Source organism: Glycine soja, chromosome 1 (assembly GCF_004193775.1).
Source record: "Glycine soja cultivar W05 chromosome 1, ASM419377v2, whole genome shotgun sequence".
Taxonomy (NCBI): domain Eukaryota; kingdom Viridiplantae; phylum Streptophyta; class Magnoliopsida; order Fabales; family Fabaceae; genus Glycine; species Glycine soja.
Window position 1 is genome coordinate 20,025,662 of NC_041002.1, and position 20,130 is coordinate 20,045,791.

Genomic DNA, 20,130 nt, shown 5'->3' on the forward strand with positions numbered 1-20,130 from the left:
TATTTCAATGAATAGGTGTCTGGTGTGAAAATCTAAGTGTGAATATGAACAGGTATGTAAACTATCTATGCAAAAAGGAAAATCACGCGAGAGAAACGATGTGTAAAAACAAGTAGAAAACACTTTGGTCTTCCTAATAGGTGCCTGATGCTAAAAGGATATTTTCTATCTAACAATGCTCATGTGTTCCTATGGTGTCTCTTGAAATGCTAAACCCCAATTCCTCATGATAGTTTAGCCTAATCCTGATCAAGCATCGTCCTCAGATTTCTCTTGTTGGACTAAACTCAACCAAGACCACATTAAGACAAACATACTACAACTAAATTATCGCACCCCAATTCCTCGTGATAGTATGACAACTTAGCCCTGTCCTATCAAGGTCATCAGAATCAGACCAGTTTCCACTGTTGAATGACCCTAACAAAGCATGCATCTACGTGATCAAGGTAAAGGCATACTAGAATGAAAAGTTGATAGCACAGAGAACACACAAAACATCATTAAATAGATAGAAAGATATTTACATCAAGTACCTACAAGGAAGATCCAACAGAGGATTTTAGCTTTCCATAACCAGGAAGCCTCCTTTACAAAAAAGAGCAGAACAAGATGAAAGATTGCAAAAATACAAGTGGTGAGGATGTCTCCTTCACCTCTAGGATCTCACAACCACTCATAAACTCATCTCAAGCTCTCAGAACGGCTTCCGCTTCAAGCTCTAGTCTCTGCAGATCTTCACACAGCAAAATCTCTCAAAACTCTCTGGAACTTGGACCTTTCTCTCTCTAGAATCACTAGACATGCAAAGCTTAGCTCTCAACCCAAACTCTCTTCACAAAATCTGATTTCAGGCTTAAATAGGTGGCCTTGTTCATGCTAGTGCGCTTAGCGAACGCTCGCCAAGCCAGCAGATTGGCTTAGCGAGAAGGTGAAAAACAACACTTTTAAGAGTCGCCTAATTAACCTGAAATTGAGAGAAAATGATTATTAAACACACAAAATGGAAGTACTAAGTATTTATTACCTATACTTAACAGAAAGTACTTATAACACTACAAAATAACCATAAACTGGGGAAGTTTGATACAATTTACACAAGTTTTATACACAAAAGTTAGTCGTATTCACCGACTAACACGGATCACTAAGGAATTTTATTGGCTTGTAATGGGGCCTGGCTAAACAAGAAATCATGGTTTTTCTGGGATTTCAAAACTTTAGGGTTATAAGAGAGCACTCTTCCTAGAAAAACTTTCAATTATTTTGCCTAGGCTTATTTATTTTTCAGTCTTTATTCTTTTAACATCACTTTTCTTCTTGGCACTTATGACACCTCTCTTTTCCTGCCCTTATTTCAAAACTTTTTTTCAATTTTTTTTTAAGAAAAAGGAATACTTTGGGCTTACAAACTTTTAAGGGTGCCTAATTATGTGCTGCTCTACTTTTCTGAGGCAAATTATCTAGCAATCCCCCAAATTAAGGACTTATCATGACTTAGAACCCTTATGCTCTCTTAAAACCCTAAAACAAGGTCAAGAATATCAAAATTAGGCTCAGCGGTTTATTCAAACAAATCATCATTAATTCAAGCTCAACAGGGGTGCAAGGGGTAAATTTCATTACAGGTTGGCTTTTTGGATGAGTAGCTAAGATTAAAAGAAACATGGCCTTCATCATATCCACCTTATGTAAATAATCTAATAGTCTAAGAATGATGCAAAACTAGGAACTTAAAAATAGACGTTCTCTCACAATTTAAGTTCACACATCTCACTGGGATAAGATAAAGTTATCGGCTTACCAGATCATGATTTCTTTCCACCAAGCTAACCTTTTTCTCTCTTTATGATTCATGTTCAATGCTTGAGTGACTTTTGCTTCCAGGAACCAGCATTTTCACAGTTTTTCATGCAGCATCTCAAGTGTTGAATCCTTCCAGAAAAAGCTTAAAAAGTAACTTCAAAGATTATCATGCAATTATTTACTGAAAACAAAACACATACTAAATTACCATTATTTGCAGACCATTTTTAGTTTAAGACAAACTAAAAGACATAAACAATAAAAGACATCAAAATCATTCAAACTTAAAAACATCAGAAAAACTAAGATCTTGTATCTCCTCCGCCCAAGTCTACCCATGGACCCCAATCAATAGTTACGGTAGTTGTGAAGTCTACAATGTCATCGTCGACTCTAGCCTCCTCTCTTGCTCTAGACGGCTCTCCCCCCTATCAGTAGAAGGCTGGACTCCTGGCCAGGCGACCTGCTGAATAAAGGCCTCTAGAGTTGTGAGCAGCGGGTCCATCTACAGATGAAGGGATAGTTGATGCAAGTCTAGCATAATAATCTGCTATCCTTGGTATAAGGACTAAAGCATCTGGATGTGCATGTCAAGTGGTGCTGAGGTAGACGCCGGTGGACGAGGATCAAGCTGAGAAGGAAGAGAGGCCTCTGGTGCTGGTGTTACAGCTCTAGAGCGAGTGCGTCGGGCCCCGGGGAATGTGATGGACAGGTCTGCGAGGTTCCAACAATTCTTCTTTATGTATGCCAGGTTGATCACAGGGGTCAGTGACTCAAAAATTAGGGTGTTAGAGACGACCCCTTGCATGTCACAAAGCGTTGTGATCAATGATGGGAACCCTAACCTGGATGTGCTTGACTGAGCAATCTGGCTGATCTGCAAGGAAATGAAGCTGCCCAGGTCCATATCCATCTTCATTATTAAGCCATAAATTAGACGCGCCCTGACAACATTTAAACCAGAGGTGTGTGAGGTAGGAGCAAGGTTAAAATATGAAAGGACACTCCATGGTTGTGCTAGCATCATCAAGTCCTTCTACAACAGCTTCTAGGGGGCACCATCTGCGTTCAAAACAAATCCTTCCCCTTCTGTGCAAAGAGTTGCTGCTATGGCCTGATGGTCCGGATGTGTGTGGAGGTGCTGAGAATAAACTGGATAGTCTGTTCCATCATCCAGGATGACAGAGGTGTCGAGGAAGTCGTTAATCGTCTTTGCATCAAATCTAACGATCTGTCCTCGCACCCTACAGATTTTGGGGCTCTTGTCCTCTGGATCATACAAGTTGGAGTAGAACTCTTTCACCAGGGCTACGTCAATCCTCTTCTCTGGGAGCTGGGTAAGAACCCGGTGCCACTGCCTTCGTTGGAGCTCCCCTAAAAACTCATCAAGCATCCCAGGAGCTAGCTCCACGTTCCTCTCCGGTAAGATGTTCCGGAGCTGAACGTTGTCCTGGTACCTATGCCAAGCTATCTCTAAAGTGACCTTAGAAGAATCCCAGGCGGATTCCCCCCTGGGTGTAGGCACGGCTCGGTGTTTCCGGGAGGCCATCTGAAAAATAAAGCAAAGAACAGACTGTAGTTATAGAAATAGGGGGTGCAAATAGTAGTATCCAAATAACAGAATGAGAAGAGTAAAATAGGGGGTGCAAAAAGAAAATTAGAAACAAACAAAGTACAAAAGGGAAAAAGGAAGGTGCAGAAAGTAAATCAAAAGGCTGATGGGCCTTAAGCAAGGCGCGCTTAGTGCCTGGTAGAGCACGCTTAGCGTGTGCTTCGTGTTCAAGGGCGAGCCTAGCGCCATGGTGCAGGCTTAGCGCGCCCATAAGTCTTCAGGTGGATACTGGAGCACGCGTAGCACGTGCAGGCGCGCTTAGCGCACTAGTCTCGATCATGCCCCTGTTTTTCCAGAACATCTTTTCCCGCAAAGCCATGCAAGAGGCTCAACGTGATAATACCTACGTAAAAATCAAGCTTAAAGATCCAGAACTATCAATTACCTTATTGCAAATAGGAGAAGATGGTAGAGATTGAGTGAGATAGGGGCAGAGAAGAGCAGATAAATGTAGAGAGAATTTTGAAGGTTCAGTAGAAAAGTGCGCAAAATGAGAGTAAAGAAATTTAAAAGAAAGAAAGGGAGGCAGACGAGGGGTTGGGCAGTTTCGAAAACTGCCTAGCAATTATGAGTCATGCGCTTATCGCATTGGCAGCCGCTAAGTGCTGGGGGGCATGACGCCCCTTGCGATTCCCCTCTGAAAATTCAAATTTTAAATTTAAACTGACCTGGGCGCTCAGTGAGGACGCTCGCTAAGCGCATGTGACATCCTGCACGCTTAGCGCCAAGTAGCGTGCTTAGCACGAGTCTTCGTGAGCCCAATCTGATTTTGCTTCTTGCACCCCTGTTTCTACTGTATACACTTGTTGGGCTTTTTTTTTTTTGAAAAAGTCCAGAAAGATGGATTTTGTACATATGTGCTGGGTTGCCTCCCAACTAGCGCTTAGTTTATCGTCTTTAACTAGACGTTGTGTTTTCTTCACGGGTCATTTAAATAGACAATGCTTGTGAGCCTCTCTAATTGTCTGCCATTGTAGATCTTCAAGTGTTGTCCATTGAGTATCCATTTTTTTCAAGATTGCTTCTTGTAGGATCCTCCAACTCAATTGCTCCATGGGGTCTCACTTCTTTAATGACAAACGGTCCTAACAACTTCGATTTCAACTTACCTAGGAACAATCTAAGCCTAGAGTTAAAGAGTCCTGTTGGCCTGGCTGGAAGTTCTGTTTATGCAATTTCTTGTCATGATACGCCTTCATTTTCTGCTTGTAAATTCTAGAGGACTCATAGGCATTCAGTCTCATTTCCTTTAATTCCAGCAACTATAATTTTCTCCTTTCTCCATATGCGGCTTCATCGAAGTTGAGCAATTTGAGAGCCTGGTAAGCTTTATGCTCCAACTCCACTGGTAAGTGACATGTTTTCCTATATACTACCTAAAATAGGGACAATCCGATGGGGGTCTTGAATGCAGTCTTGTAGGCCCACAGAGCGTCATCTAGCTTCAAAGCCCAATCCTTTCTTAATGATGGAACAGTCTTCTCAAGGATTCGCTTAAGCTCTCTGTTGGAAATTTCTACTTGGCCATTCATCTGTGGATGATAAGGTGTAGCCACCTTATGTCTAACATTATAATGCTCTAGGACTTTCTTCAATTGATTGTTGCATAAGTGTTTTCCCCCATCACTGATTAGGGCTTGTGGGACTCCAAAACGGGAGAAAATATTTTTCTTTAAGAACTTTATCACTACCCTGGCATCATCTTTTGGAGTGGTTATGGCTTCCACCCACTTGGACATGTAGTCTACGGCCACCAAGATATAGATATTCCTGTATGAAGAAGGAAGGGGTCCCATGAAATCAATGCCCCAACAGTCACTAGCAATGCACATTAATTCAAATTCTTTTCTCCAATCTGGTGTCGTCATGAGCTTGGTCTTCAGGATCTGGAATGCTGATGAACAATCATCATCAAAATTAAAGATCACATCCTTATTCAGCAAATTACTTAATGGCCTTGCTATCTTTTAGAAGTCCTCGATGAACCTCTTGTAAAAACCTGCATGCCCTAGAAAGCTTCTAATTCCTTTTACATTTGATGGTGGCGGCAACTTTTCAATAACTTCTATTTTTGCCCAGTCTACTTCAATCCCTCGAGCTGAAATCTTGTGGCCTAGAACTATGCCTTATTGAACTATGAAGTGGCACTTTTCCCAATTCAGCACCAAGTTAGTTTCTACACATCTTTTTAATACCATCTCCAAGTTCTTCAAGCAGCTTTCAAATGAGGGCCCAAACACTGAAAAGTCGTCCATAAATACCTCAATACTTTTCTCCACCATGTCTAAAAAAATGGCCAGCATGCACCTTTGGAATGTGGCTGGTGCATTACATAACCCAAATGGCATCCGTCTATAGGCAAAGAAACCAAAAGGGCATGTGAATGTTGTCTTCTCCTGGTCTTTAGGGTCCACAGCAATCTGGTTATAACCTGAGTATCCATCCAAAAAGCAGTAGTATGCTTGACCTGCAAGCCTTTCCAACATCTGATCCATGAAGGGCAAAGGAAAATGGTCCTTTCTTGTGGCTTCATTTAGCTTGTGGTAGTCAATGCACATTCGCCATCCAGTGACAGTCCATGTTGGTATCAAATCATTCTTCTCATTCCAGATGACTTCATTCCCCCTTTCTTCGGCACCACCTATACTGGGCTTACCCAAGCGCTCTCAGAGATGGGGTAGATAAGCCCAGCCTTTAGATCCAAGTCTTCTTGCTCTTTAGTTCCTTGAAGCTGGTTCCTCCTTCAATAGTGTTGTCTTCTTGATCCAAGTCTTCCAAGCAAGCCCTTAGATCTTCTTCTTCTTTGCTGGTTAAACAGTCTACAGCATTTACCAAAGCTTTCTCCAGCGACGTCTGTGTAGTTGCAAGAGCACAAAAATTCTTTGTCTACTTCCTCCACCTTGAAGCATTTCTTGCTCTCCTCTAGTACTTGATTGCTTTGAATAGGTTAAAGGTCACCTTCTGATTGTCCACGCTCATCTCCAAATTTCCATTTCCCATATCTACCACACAGTTGGCAGTCAACATGAAGGGTCTACCTAGGATTAGAGGAATCTTCGTGTCTTCTTCGATGTCCATAATGACAAAGTCCACCGGAAAGGTGAAATGGTGGACTTTGACCAAGACATCCTCTACAACCCTGTATGGTCTTGTGATGGAGCGGTCTGCTAACTGAAGTGTCATCCTTGTGGGGTCCATCTTCAAGTTACCAATTCTTTTGCACATTGATAGGGGCATCAGATTGATACTGGCCCCTAAGTCAATGAGGTTCTTTCCTACTGACTCCTTCCCTATGGTGCAAGGGATAGTCACACTTCCTGGGTCCTTGAACTTCTATGGTAGCTTCCTTTGGATTACTGCACTGCAGTTGCCTCCCACCATAATGCTCTCATTATCAATATACTTCCCCTTCTTGGTGAGGACGTCTTTCATAAACATTGTGTAGAGCAGCATTTGCTGTAAGGCTTCCCCAAATGGCATTATTATTTCCAGCCCCTTGAATATTTCCAAGAAATGCTTGGAGTAGTGCTCCTTATTCTTCTTTGACAATACTAAAGGATATGGGGGCTCCTTTAGAGGGGCTGGTGGCTCTTCTCTCTTAGCCTCTCAGGCTAACTGGCTTTTGATCTTAGGAGTTAAGACTGTCTCTTCTTCTCCCTTCTTCTTCTCTCTTCTCTTCTTCTCTCTCTCCTTCTCCGTCTATCCTTCGTTCCCCAGACTGGTCTTCCTTTGCTTCTTCCTCCTCTTGTACTTTCTTCTGGCTTCTGGTCAGCATGACCTTGCACTCTTCCTTGGGGTTCTTCTCCATGTTGGCTCCAAAGCTATTGGAGGGTCTTTCAGCCACCTGTTTGGCCAATTGTCCCACCTTCATTTCCAAGTTCATGATGGAGGTTTCTGTGCTTCGGTAATTAGACATTGAAATCTGCATTAATTGATTTAGCATCTCCTCAAGCTTGTTGGTTTTCTCGTGAATATCTACCCCTTGGTTGAGATTCTAGGCAAACTAACTTTTGTGCTCCTTGTCGTATTGATTCTCTGGGTGATTCCTCCAACTTGAGCCTTGTGTAAAGTTCCTTCCTTGGTTGAATCCTGGTGGGCCCTGATTAAATCCTGTTGATCCTTGATTGAATCCATACGGACCTCATTGGTTGTAACCTTGGAATTCGTGGCGATTTGGTATGCCCATGTAGTTTACTTCCCTGGAAGGGTCTTCTTGGATTGTACATTGTCTATGCTCGTGTGTTCCTCCACATGTATGACATCCCCCTACTTGCATAACAAAAGAGTAAGAAGGACTTACCGCTTGTAGTTGTTGTGGTAGCTTGCTGAGGGTCTCGGTCAGGGCTTCTATTTGTCTAGATAGCAACTTATTTTGCGCCAAGGTTGCATCTTGCATTGTGAAGATGTTAACTTCATCGCCTCCTCCGATGTCTTCAACTTGATCTTACCTCCAGGGGATGCGGCTAGTAGCTGCTTCGATTGAGGTCTTAGGCCATCTATGAAGATGTTGAGTTGCACCGGCTCACTGTATCCATGTGTAGGCATTTTCCTTAGCAACCCACGGAAGCGATCGAGTGCCTCACTGAGGGATTCATCTAGAAATTGATGGAAGGAAGAGATTTCCATCTTCCCTTCAGCGGTCTTTGATTCTAAGAAGTATTTATTTAAGAATTTTTCTACCACTTCTTTCCACGTTCACAAGTTGTTTCCTTTGAAGGAATGTAGCCATCTTTTAGCTTCCTCTGCTAGTGATAAAGAGAAGAGATTGAGGCGTATTGCATTCTCAGGAACTCCGGCTATTTTAACCATGTTACAGATCTCTATATAGGAAGCAAGTGCGCATAGGGGTCCTTGTTTGGAAGACCATAGAAGAGGTTCCCTTTAATGAGTTGGATGAGAGAGTAAGGGTAAGAGATGTTGGCCACTTGAACTTCCGGCCTTGCGATGCTTGTGAAATATTATGGAGTAGCTATACTAGAGTAATCCTCTAGTGTGACTCGTCGTGCATGTTCCTCCTCCATTTGAATATGGATTTATGGAGAAGCAGGAGGTGAGGTGTGACTGCTTTCGTGTGCTTCTTGTTCCCTTCTTCTTCTTGCGGTGTTGTTGCGCCTGCAAGTGGCTTCAATTTCCAAGTTGATAGGGACTATTTCTCCAACTGCAGTTCTACCTCGCATGCACAAAAACAAGCACTACCCGTGCAAATTATGGAATAAAGAAAGAAAGAAAGGAAGAAAAAGTGCGAATAAAAAATAAAAGAATAAGAGAATTACTTAAAAAATTGAAAAATGAACGGTAAATAAGTACGGAAATAAAATCCCCAGCAACGGCGCCAAAAACTTGTTAACAGTTTGGCAAGTGTACCAATTTGTCCAAGTAATAAAAGCCCGGAAGTCCGAGTGTCGAATTCCACAGGGATTTTGTGTTGTACTTATTTAAATACTTTCTTTTCAATAAGAAATAATAATTTGAGGGTTGGAGTACAGAATAAGAATTTATATTCGTAAATAAACAATAAAAGATAAAGCAGAGTAATTAAATATAAAATTCAAAATGGATGTGAATGTTAGGACTTAGCATGCCTTTATCGCCTAGTATGTATGAATTTGTGATTTTCTTTATCAATTCAATTGATTCTATTATACCCACATCTATCCATTTACTTTCCCCTGATGTCTCACGATGACAAGCCTATTTTACTTACCTATCTCCCAAATGTCTTTGAAAAGATTCAATAAATAAAATGCATGAGGATTTAATTCTAGATGTTTGCTTTGACGCATGGGCATAATGCAATCATTCTATGTCTAGCAATGATTTTATTAAGATATCCTTTCTTCTTGTTCTATTAAAGGTTACCCTCTCTCGAGCATCTAACCCCTAAAAGAATAATAAGATGAAGTATGCAAGATAAGAACAGAAAAGATAATATAATAGAAAGAAACCTGGAAGGGAATCCTTTTGCATTGATAAATTTGAAGTACACCATACATCGTTTGGCTTTTTAGGCCTATCAGGCCCTAACTAGGGGATTAGCCACTCATGGCCATGAGGGCTTTACAATGAGAGGGATGGAAGAAAGAATTGGGGAAAATGATAAAAAGAGAGGAGAAGAGCTCAAGTTTTAGGTAGTAGTGAGAGTGCTCTGAGACTCGGTGTGTCTTTTTCTCTTGTGATGTGTCATTATTTTCTCCTATTTCTTAACCCTTTTTTTTCACCATTTTAATTATTAATTAGCTTTAATTGTCAAATTAATTATGCAATTTTATCATTTGGGCCTACTGGACTAATTTTGTGTTTTTAATTTAATTTTAAGAGAATTATAAGCAACTGGGCTTGGACTTGAAGAGAGCAGACAATTTTATTTTATCAAATCTTATCTTATCCAGATTTTATCTCATCTAGATATTATTTCATCCAATCTTATCTTATCTTATCTAGATTTTATTTCATCTAGATTTTATTTTATCAAATCTTATCTTATCTTATCCAGATTTTATTTTATTTATGGGTTTGGACTTAAAACAGATTTGTAAGCATTGGGGTTGAGAACCTATATAACAGCACCAAGGTTTTAGTTTTGGGGGTTTTTTTGGAGAGAGGGGAATAATTTTAGGGTCTTAGAATTCCAGTTTTTACTATCAATGCGCACTGTTCATGTAGAATAAAATTCATTTTCTGTAGTTTCGTTTCTGCTTCAATCTACAATTTCTTTTTCTACTGATTAATGGAAGGCTAAGTCTCCAACGTTGTTTTCTCTTGAGGATCAAGCACAACTCTCTTTGAGGTTTTGTTATTAATATTGAATTTTGATCAGTTTTTCCTCTTCACCAATTACTCTATATTTGTTGCTATTAATCCATGCATGCTTAGTGCTTGATTAACTATCTCTGCGCTTAATTTACGTTCATGCTTAATGATCAGTTTCGTTCATGATTAATTGTTGTATGTGTTGCTTAATCACATAATGACAGCCTTATATTAATTTTCACTTAGTAATTTAATTTAGGGTTGGATTAAGTGGTTGAATTGATTAAGGATAAATTCTCGTAACCGAGGATAAGAGACTTGCTTGTGAATCAAAGGGAAACAACATGTTTTAATTCTGTTATTTTCTAATTCAAATTTGTTTGCTATTTAATTTACAAAAAACAAACAACCCCCCCCCCCCAATTCGTTTCTGTTTTATTACTATCTGTTATGAACGTTTGGTTGACCATTGCTCATAGGGAGACGACCTAGGATCACTTCCTAGATACTACATTTTTAATGTTTATTTGATTCGGGTACGGCCTCGATCAAATTTGGCGTCGCTGCCGGGGAGCAGTGGGCCAAAGGTTCATAATAGTGTTTAGTTATCTTATTTTGTGTAGCATTTTGTTTTGCATTTCAGTTGCATCCCCTGTTTAGCGACTATTTTTAGCGGCTGATTCAGCGACTGTTTCAGCAACTGTTTTGCTGTAAACAGTGATTAACGACTGGGAATTAGCGACTGATTTTGCAATTTAATTAGAGATTTTTATTTTGATAGTTAGAGTTGTTATTTTTGGCTGATTTTTTGTGTGGTAGCTTCTTTTGATCCATATTTTGTGTGAAAAATACCAGGAGCACTTGGTGTGGCAGTATTTGAGAGAGACAAAAATTTTGGGAACTTGTTTTTAGCAAAACTTAAAATGGCCATAACTTTTGCTCCGGGTATCAGAATGACTATTATTATATATACATTTGGAGTAGAAAAAAATTTCCGATACTGTGACAATCAGTTGGCTAAAGCCGATTGGGGTCTCCCAAACTCCAAAAATCAGTCGTTTACTAAGTTTTTTTTATTTTTCAAGTATTATTGTCCTATTTTTCTAAACTTTGCTTAGGTAGTTTTCATAGTTAGACTTTGAATTTCTGTTTGAAATTTTTTGTGCTATCGTTTCATGATTTTAGGATGTTCCTCACAAAATTTCAGTTCATTTTGATATTTTTTTAGTATAGCTGTAGTTTTACCCCCTTGTTAGGTGCATGTTGAGAAACACATTATTTGTTGCATATAGTGCATGACTAGGGGCAATCCAGGTGATTTACAACCCTTTGATCCTAAAATAGATAGAACCTTTCATAGATTAGTTAGGCATAGTGTGCATCCTGGTCATTCTGTGCATTTTGAGCATTCTGTTAAGGGTGATTCTGAATATTCTAATTTTGAGCATTCCACTACTAATTTTCCTACTTAGAACATGGCTCAACCTCCACCTCGTGAGAGGACTCTTAGGGAGATGGTTGCACCTAATTTAACTTATGAAAGCTTGTGCATTCAATATCCTGATGAGGGTGTTCCATATGTTCTCAAGACTGGACTAATACATTTGCTGCCCAAGTTTCATGGTCTTGCAGGTGAAGATCCTCATAAGCATCTTAAGGAGTTCCATATTGTTTGTTCCACCATGAAGCCCCCCGATGTCCAAGAAGATCATATCTTTCTAAAGACTTTTCCTCATTCTCCAGAGGGAGTGGCCAAAGATTGGCTATACTACCTTGCTCCCAGGTCCATTTTCAGCTGGGATGACCTTAAGAGGGTGTTCTTGGAGAAATTCTTCCCTGCATCTAGGACCACTGCCATCAGAAAAGACATTTCAGGCATCAGGCAACTTAGTGGAGAAAGCTTGTATGAGTACTGGGAAAGATTCAAGAAATTGTGTGCAAGCTGTCCTCACCACCATATTTCTGAGCAACTCCTTCTTCAATATTTCTATGAGGGACTTAGCAACATGGAGAGGAGTATGATTGATGCTGCCAGTGGTGGAGCTCTTGGTGATATGACCCCTACTGAGGCTAGGAATTTGATTGAGAAGATGGCTTCCAACTCCCAACAATTCAGTGCAAGAAATGATGCTATTGTTCTTAGAGGAGTCCATGAGGTGGCCACGGATTCATCTTCATCTACTGAAAATAACTTGAAGGAAAGCATGATGCCTTGGTCAACCTAGTAACTCAACTTGCCATGAATCAGAAATCTACACCTGTTGCAAGAGTTTGTGGTCTATGTTACTCTGTAGGTCACCATACAGACCTTTGTCCTTCTTTGCAGCAATCTGGAGTCAATAAGTAACCTGAAGCTAATGCTGCAAAAATTTATAATAGACCTCCAATACAGCAGCAGCAACAGCAACAGTCACAACAAAGACAACAAGCAACTGAGGCTCCTCCTCAACCTTCCTTAGAAGAGTTAGTGAGGCAAATGACCATCCAGATTATGCAATTTCAGCAAGAGACAAGAGCCTCTATTCAGAGTCTGACAAATCAGATGGGGCAGATGGCTACTGAGTTGAACCAAGCTCAGTCCCAAAATTCTGACAAATTGCCTTCACAAACTGTGCAGAATCCGAAAAATGTGAGTACCATCACCTTGAGGTCTGGAAACCAAATTTAAGTGCCTCAACCAGTAGCAGCACCTGCACCTGAACCTGTCAAGCTTCCTTCTACACCTGAAAAAGAGGATGAGATAGTTTCACAAAAGAGAAAGCTTCCTAACAAAAATTTTCATGCAGGTGGACCTTCTTCTAGTAATTCTGACTTACCGTAGCCTCCTATCCCTCTTCCATTCCCACCTAGAGCAATTCCAAACAAAAAAAATGGAAGAAGCAAAAAAGGAGATCTTGCAAACCTTCAGGAAAGTAGAGGTAAACATACCTCTGCTAGATGCCATCAAGCAGATTCCAAGATATGTCAAGTTTCTAAAGGAGTTGTGCACCCACAAAAGGAAACTCAAAGGAAATGAAAGGATTAGCATTGATAAGTAAATTTGTTCCTCACATTCCTGAGAAATGTAAGGACCCAGGTACTTTCTGTATACCTTGCATTATTGGGAACAGTAAATTTGAGAATGCCATGTTAGATCTAGGAGCATCAGTTAGTGTTATGCCTCTGTCCATTTTCAATTCTTTATCTCTTGGACCTTTGCAATCTACAGATGTGGTGATTCATTTGGCAAATAGAAGTGTTTCTTACCCCGCAGGTTTCATAGAGGATGTGTTGGTTCGGGTTGTTGAACTTATTTTTCCTGTTGATTTTTATGTTCTTAGTATGGAAGAGGGATTTTCCCATGGTTCAGTTCCAATTATTTTAGGCAGGCCATTTATGAAAACATCCTGAACCAAGATAGATGTTTATGCTGGCACATTGTCTATGGAATTTGGTGATATTGTTGTTCATTTTAACATTCTTGATGCCATGAAACATCCATCTGAGGATTATTCTATTTTTCGTGCCGAGATACTTGATCAGATTATTGATAATTATATGTTTGATTTTGATTCTCTTCATGGTAGGAAACATCCATTTTTATCTGATCTGCATACTTGTCATTCCTCATGCATTGAATCTGAATCTGAGTTTGAATTTGATCTTGTATCTGATTTTTATGCTGAGAATGAATATGAATTTGAGTCTGGTTGTGGTGAAAAAGGAGGTGACCAAGCTCTTACAAGCTGGAATCATCTACCCCATTTCTGACAGCCAGTGGGTGAGTCAAGTCCAAGTGGTTCCTAAGAAGATAGGCCTCATAGTAATTAAGAATGAAAGGGATGAGCTTATCCCCACAAGAGTGCAAAATAGCTGGCGAGTCTGCATTGATTATAGGAGGCTGAACCAGGTAACCAGAAAATATCATTTTCCCCTGCCATTCATTGATCAAATGCTTGAGCGCTTCGCAGATAAGTCTCATTACTATTTTCTTGATGGTTTTTCTGGTTATTTAAAAATTCATATTGCTCCTGAGGATCAAGAAAAGACCATATTCACCTGTCCCTTTGGCACTTTTGCCTATAGGAGGATGCCCCTTGGCCTATGCAATGCCCCTGGTACCTTCCAGCGGTGTATGCTTAGCATTTTCAATGATTTTTTAGAGAGTTGCATAGAGGTGTTTATGGATGATTTTACTGTTTATGGATCCTCTTTTGATGCATGTTTGGATAGTCTGGATAGAGTTCTAAATAGATGCATTGAAACTAACCTTGTGTTGAATTTTGAAAAATGTCACTTCATGGTAGAACAAGGTATAGTTTTAGGGCATATCTTTCCAGTAGGGGCATAGAGGTAGACCGTGCAAAAATAGATGTTATTTCACAATTGCCTTACCCCTCTTGCATGCGAGAGGTTCATTCTTTTCTTGGTCATGCAGGGTTTTATAGGCGCTTTATCATGGATTTTAGAAAAGTGGCCCTTCCACTGTCCAATCTGCTACAAAAGGAGGTGGAGTTTGATTTTGATGACCGGTGCAAAGAGGCTTTTGATTGCCTCAAGCATGCGGTGACTACCACCGCTATCATTCAAGTACCTGATTGGACAACCCCATTTGAGCTAATGTGTGATGCATCCAATTACGCATTGGGGGGTTGTCCTTGCTCAAAAGACTGATAAGCTGCCTCGAGTGATCTACTACGCTTCCAGAACTTTGGATGCTGCTCAAGCAAATTACACTACCACAGAGAAGGAGCTATTAGCGATAGTTTTTGCTCTTGAAAATTTTCGATCATATTTGCTTGGTACTCGTGTTATTGTTTATACTGACCATGCGGCTCTGAAGTACCTATTGAAGAAGGTTGAATCAAAGCCTAGATTGATCAGGTGGATGCTTTGGCTCCAAGAGTTTGATTTGGAGATCCGTGATCGGACTGGTGCACAGAACCTCGCGGCTGACCACCTGAGTAGGATTGAGCATGCGTCTGAGGACTCACCCATTTGGGATGATTTTCTGGATGACCATTTGTACATTTTGTATAGTATTTCTGATTCCTTCCCCACTCATTGGTTTGCTAATATTGTGAATTATTTGGTTGCTTCTGTTTTTCCTCCCTTAGCATCTAAAGCTCAAAATGATAAAATTAAGAGCGATGGTAAGTACTGTATTTGGGATGACCCCTATTTGTGGAAGTTGTGCAGTGACCTGGTTATTAGGAGATGCATTCCAGACCATGAGATTGACTCAGTCCTGCAATTATGTCATTCTTCCGCACCGGTGGCCATCTTGGCATACAGAGGACAGCTCGCAAGGTGTTTGACTGCGGTTTCTATTGGCCCACCATCTTCAAGGATGCGTGGAGAATCTATAGCACTTGTGAGCCTTGTCAGAGAGCAGGCGGCTCACTTTCATGGAGACAGCAAATGCCTCAACAACCTATGTTGTTCTGTGAGGTGTTTGATGTCTGAGGTATAGATTTTATGGGACCTTTCCCTGTCTATTTTGGTTTTGTTTATATTCTCCTTGCTGTTGATTATGTTTCAAAATGGGTGGAAGCCAAACCCACCAGAACTAACGATGCTAAGGTTGTTGTAGATTTTGTTAGATCTAATCTGTTTTGCAGGTTTGGAGTCCCTGGAGCTATCGTTAGTGATCAAGGCACCCATTTTTGTAACAGATCTATGTATGCCTTACTCAAAAAGTATGGGGTCATGCACATAATTTCCACACCTTACCACCCCCAAACTAATGGGCAGGCTGAGATTTCAAACAGGGAGATAAAAAGGATCTTGGAGAAGATTATGCAGCCGAACAGAAAGGATTGGAGCACCAGGCTGGATGATGCTCTTTGGGCGCATAGGATTGCCTACAAAGCACCCATAGGAATGTCTCCTTGTCGGGTTGTCTTTGGCAAGGCATGTCATCTTCCTATAGAGATAGAGCACAGAGCCTACTGGGCTGTAAAGACCTACAACTTCTCTATTGATCAGGCTGGAGAGGAAAGGAAGTTGCAACTAAGTGAGCTAGATGAGATCCGTTTAGAAGCCTATGAGAATTCCAAATTCTACAAGGAGAAGACCAAGAAGTTTCATGACAACCTAATAGCTAAGAAGGACTTCGTGGTTGGACAGAAAGTTTTATTGTATAACTCTAGGCTCAGACTCATGAGTGGTAAGTTGAGGTCAAAGTGGATTGGTCCTTTTGTGGTGACTAATGTTTTTCCTTATGGTACAGTTGAGATCAAAAGTGAATCCACAGATAAGAGCTTCAAGGTCAATGGACACCGGCTGAAACCATTCCTCACAAATCCCTGCTTAGTGGATGTAGTGGTGGAGGAGACCTCCTTACTTCACCCTACTTCTCTTTCGTCATGACTTAGGGAGTTTTCTTTTTCTGTCTCCTTCTTTACTTTTATTGCACTTGTCCAAATTTATTGATTGTTTTGATTGTTCTTGATCTTATGATTGTGCTACATTGAGGACAGTGTGTTGTTTAAGTGTGGGGGGGGGGGGAGATTGTTCTTTAATTTTGTTGGGTATTCTAGTTTAATTTTATTAGGTTTTTCTAGGTTAATTTTGTTATTTTGGTTTTTTGTTTTGTGTACAACATTGCATGTTTCTCTTTGAATTTTGGGTTATGTACAGGTAATAGGTAATTGTTTTTGAAATAAGAGTTTCTTGGAATTTTGTGAATTGAAACCCTTGTTTTTCTCTACATGTCAAGTTATTTTTTAAAGTTCGAATTGAAAGTGATAGATTTACCCTTGGTGAGAATTTGAGCCATCATCATCTATTTTATTCGGTGTGTTTTGCCCCATTGATTGCTTGCACAATAGCCTTGGCTTAACTCTTGTTGATACTTCTTGCTTTACATGCATGTTGGGAGATGATTTAGGCATTTTGTTCTTATAAGCCTCTAGCCAAATGAGCCTACCTTGAATTAATTCCTTTGATAGCCCCTTTGAGCCTATGTTCCCCTTTCTTTGTTTTGAAGCTCATTACAAGCCTTAAGTGAAAAACCATGATTTCACCCTACCCTTAAGGAATTTTGGAGCTTTGGAATGGTTTTGGGAATAAGTGTGAGGGGGGGTATGTTTCATTGGATGATATGTTTTTGTTGGCCATGCTTGATGATGTATTTTGGCCATGCTTGATGTATATACATATATTGCCTAATTGTTGCTTTATTTTTCAAATACTTTCAATTGCTACTGTTCACGTTCAAAAAAAAATAAAAAAAATACAAAAAAAAAACAGAAAAAGAATGAAGTTGAATAAATGAGGTCTTGGTTTGAAGACTTGGTTTAAGGACTTGGTTGATTTTGTTTTGGGTTTACTTTTTAAAGCTTAATTTGTAAATTTGGTTTTGGGGTTTACTACTTTTTCTTACTTCCCACTTATTCCCCATTGCTCCTCTATTCCTTTGGGTTTTAGCTACTATCCCATACTCTCCTCTACCTTGTCCTTGACCCCATTACAACCTTAAAAGACCTTTTGATCCTCATGTGCATGTGTTTGTGATGTGGTTGTCAATTTTAGAGTCTTGCCAAGTCTATGTGATGTTTGTTTTCATGGGTGCTCTGAGAGTAAACAGTAGCCTAGACACTTGAGAGGTAGAGTGCAAGTCTTGTGAGGCTTTATCACTTTTCATTCTTGAGCTGATTGGCTATCTTGCCATGTTTGAGATGCTTGGATGATTTTCATGACGGCCGTGATTCTTTAACTCTTTACGTGTTGGATGTTACCCATTCTTTTCATTCCTTGAGATTCATTGAGAAATATGTAATTGTTTTTGTGTCTGTTTGTTTCTCTTTAATGTCTCTAGATTTGTTCCTTGCTTTGCTTTTTGATTTTTCCCAGGAGTGCAAAAGGCTAAGTGTGGGGGGATTTGATGTGTCATTATTTTCTCCTATTTCTTAACCCTTTTTGTCACCATTTTAATTACTAATTAGCCTTAATTGTCAAATTAATTATGCAGTTTTATCATTTGGGTCTACTGGACTAATTTTGTGTTTTAATTTAATTTCAGGAGAATTATAAGCAATTGGGCTTGAATCTGGAATTAGGCTTGGACTTGAAGAGAGCAGACAATTTTATTTTATCAAATCTTATCTTATCCAGATTTTATCTCATCTAGATATTATTTCATCCAATCTTATCTTATCTTATCTAGATTTTATTTCATCTAGATTTTATTTTATAAAATTTTATCTTATCTTGTCCAGATTTTATTTTATTTATGGGCTTGGACTTAAAACAGATTTGTAAGCTTTGGGGCTGAGAACCTATATAACAGCACCAAGGTTTTAGTTTTGGGGGTTTTTTTGGAGAGAGGGGAATAATTCTAGGGTCTTAGAACTCCAATTTTTACTGTTCATGCGCACTGTTCACGTAGAATAAAATTCGTTTTTTGTAATTTCATTTATGCTTCAATCTACAATTTCATTTTCTACTGATTAATGGAAGGTTAAGTCTCCAGCGTTGTTTTCTCTTGAGGATCAAGCACTACTCTCTTTGAGGTTTTGTTAAGGATAAATTCTCGTAACCTAGGATAAGAGACTTACTTCTGAATCAAGGGGAAACAACATGTTTTAATTTTGTTATTTTCTAATTCAAATATGCTTGTTGTTTAATTTACAAAAACAAACAACCCCCCCCCCCAATTCGTTACTATTTTATTACTATCTGTTATGAATGTTTGGTTGATCATTGCTCGTTGGGAGACGACCTAGGATCATTTCCTAGATACTGCATTTTTAATGTTTATTTGATTCGGGTACGGCCTCGATCACCTAGGTCTAACTTTCTATTTATAGCTGCTTGAATGGATTTGGGCTTTCGTACGATCGCTTAGCGCGCCCTATCTCGCTTAGCGTGCGCACCTAGCGAGCTCCTCTTGCTTAGCGCTTGTTGTCTGGCATCGCGCGCTTAGTGCGTCTCCTTCTCGTGCTGCTCGCTTAGCTCGGGTGGCGCGCTGAGTGCATGATTTGGGCTGGGCCTTGATTTCTTCTCTGTGTTTGCCCATTTTTTTTGCTTTTTGCCCTTCTGATTTTAATACCTACAGCCAGAAATTACGAAGCATCAATTCTTTCACATTTTAAGTCAAATAACTGCTAAATAATTATTTTTAAAGACAATTTGATTTATTTTCTACTCTTATAATACAATTGTTTAGCTGTTATCAAAAGCCATAACTCACTTCCAAGAAAAAATCTTCATAACCAAATGATTAAGAAGTTGGGAGTTACTATTAAGCTCTTTTCTTCTCTTATTCACTAATGACAGCACGAAGTCTTGCTTATTCTGAGGCTAAGATGTTATTTTTGAGATGTATTGAGAATCCTCTATTGATCTCTTGATGTATAGATGTGAACACAAGCTAGCTATTTATAGAAAAAATAGTTATAATCACCTATAATCGATTAAATCTATAAGGTAATCGATTAATTCAATGAAGTAATCGATTAGATTATCTAAGTAATCGATTAAAGTGTTTTTCCCAACATCTAGAAATAACTCAAGAACAATGTAATCAATTAGATGCCCTAAGTAATCGACTAAAGTGTTCTTGTTCACCTCTAAACACTTAAATGAGAGAGAAGTAATCGATTAATCCACTTGGTCATTGATTAAAGAAAAGACTCTTGAATAAATTAGTCATTGTCTCAAACAATAGTGCAATCGATTATGAGATAGTTGTAATCAATTAAACCAATACGAGACTCAACTCTACAAGCTACAGACAGCTTGTTGTAATAAATTACAATGAGGATGTAATCAATTAAGACAGAGAGCTCTTGCCTCTAAAGAAATTTTTCTAACTTAGATACTTTTCTTCACACAAACCATGATTATGCATGATGCAATACAGGTATCAAATGTACTAGGATGCAATAACCAAGATAACAACTAATACAAATGCCACTCAAGAGAGTTGGGCATGTAAAAGTCAAAACTTCTTCAAAACTTATTCAAGCTTTTCCTTG

General features: G+C 39.5%; 2 protein-coding genes and 1 non-coding gene across 3 annotated transcripts; all 3 read right to left on the reverse strand.

The window, feature by feature from the left end:
* Positions 1–4,794: 4,794 nt before the first annotated feature.
* On the reverse strand, positions 4,795–5,976 carry LOC114413801. The gene is made up of 2 exons (XM_028378350.1): positions 5,614–5,976; positions 4,795–5,304 (listed from the first exon to the last, which is right to left on the reverse strand). Exons 1-2 carry the CDS (start codon positions 5,974–5,976, stop codon positions 4,795–4,797), a joined length of 873 nt encoding a protein of 290 aa, XP_028234151.1.
* A 136-nt stretch (positions 5,977–6,112) lies between these two features.
* On the reverse strand, positions 6,113–6,898 carry LOC114413911. Its single transcript, XM_028378367.1, has 3 exons — positions 6,790–6,898; positions 6,377–6,708; positions 6,113–6,271 (listed from the first exon to the last, which is right to left on the reverse strand). The coding sequence occupies exons 1-3, from the start codon at positions 6,896–6,898 to the stop codon at positions 6,113–6,115; spliced, it is 600 nt and encodes a 199-aa protein (XP_028234168.1).
* A 5,123-nt stretch (positions 6,899–12,021) lies between these two features.
* Positions 12,022–12,129, reverse strand: LOC114368639. Its single transcript, XR_003657376.1, has one exon. It is a non-coding gene; the product is annotated as a small nucleolar RNA R71 (small nucleolar RNA).
* Between the last annotated feature and the right edge of the window lie 8,001 nt (positions 12,130–20,130).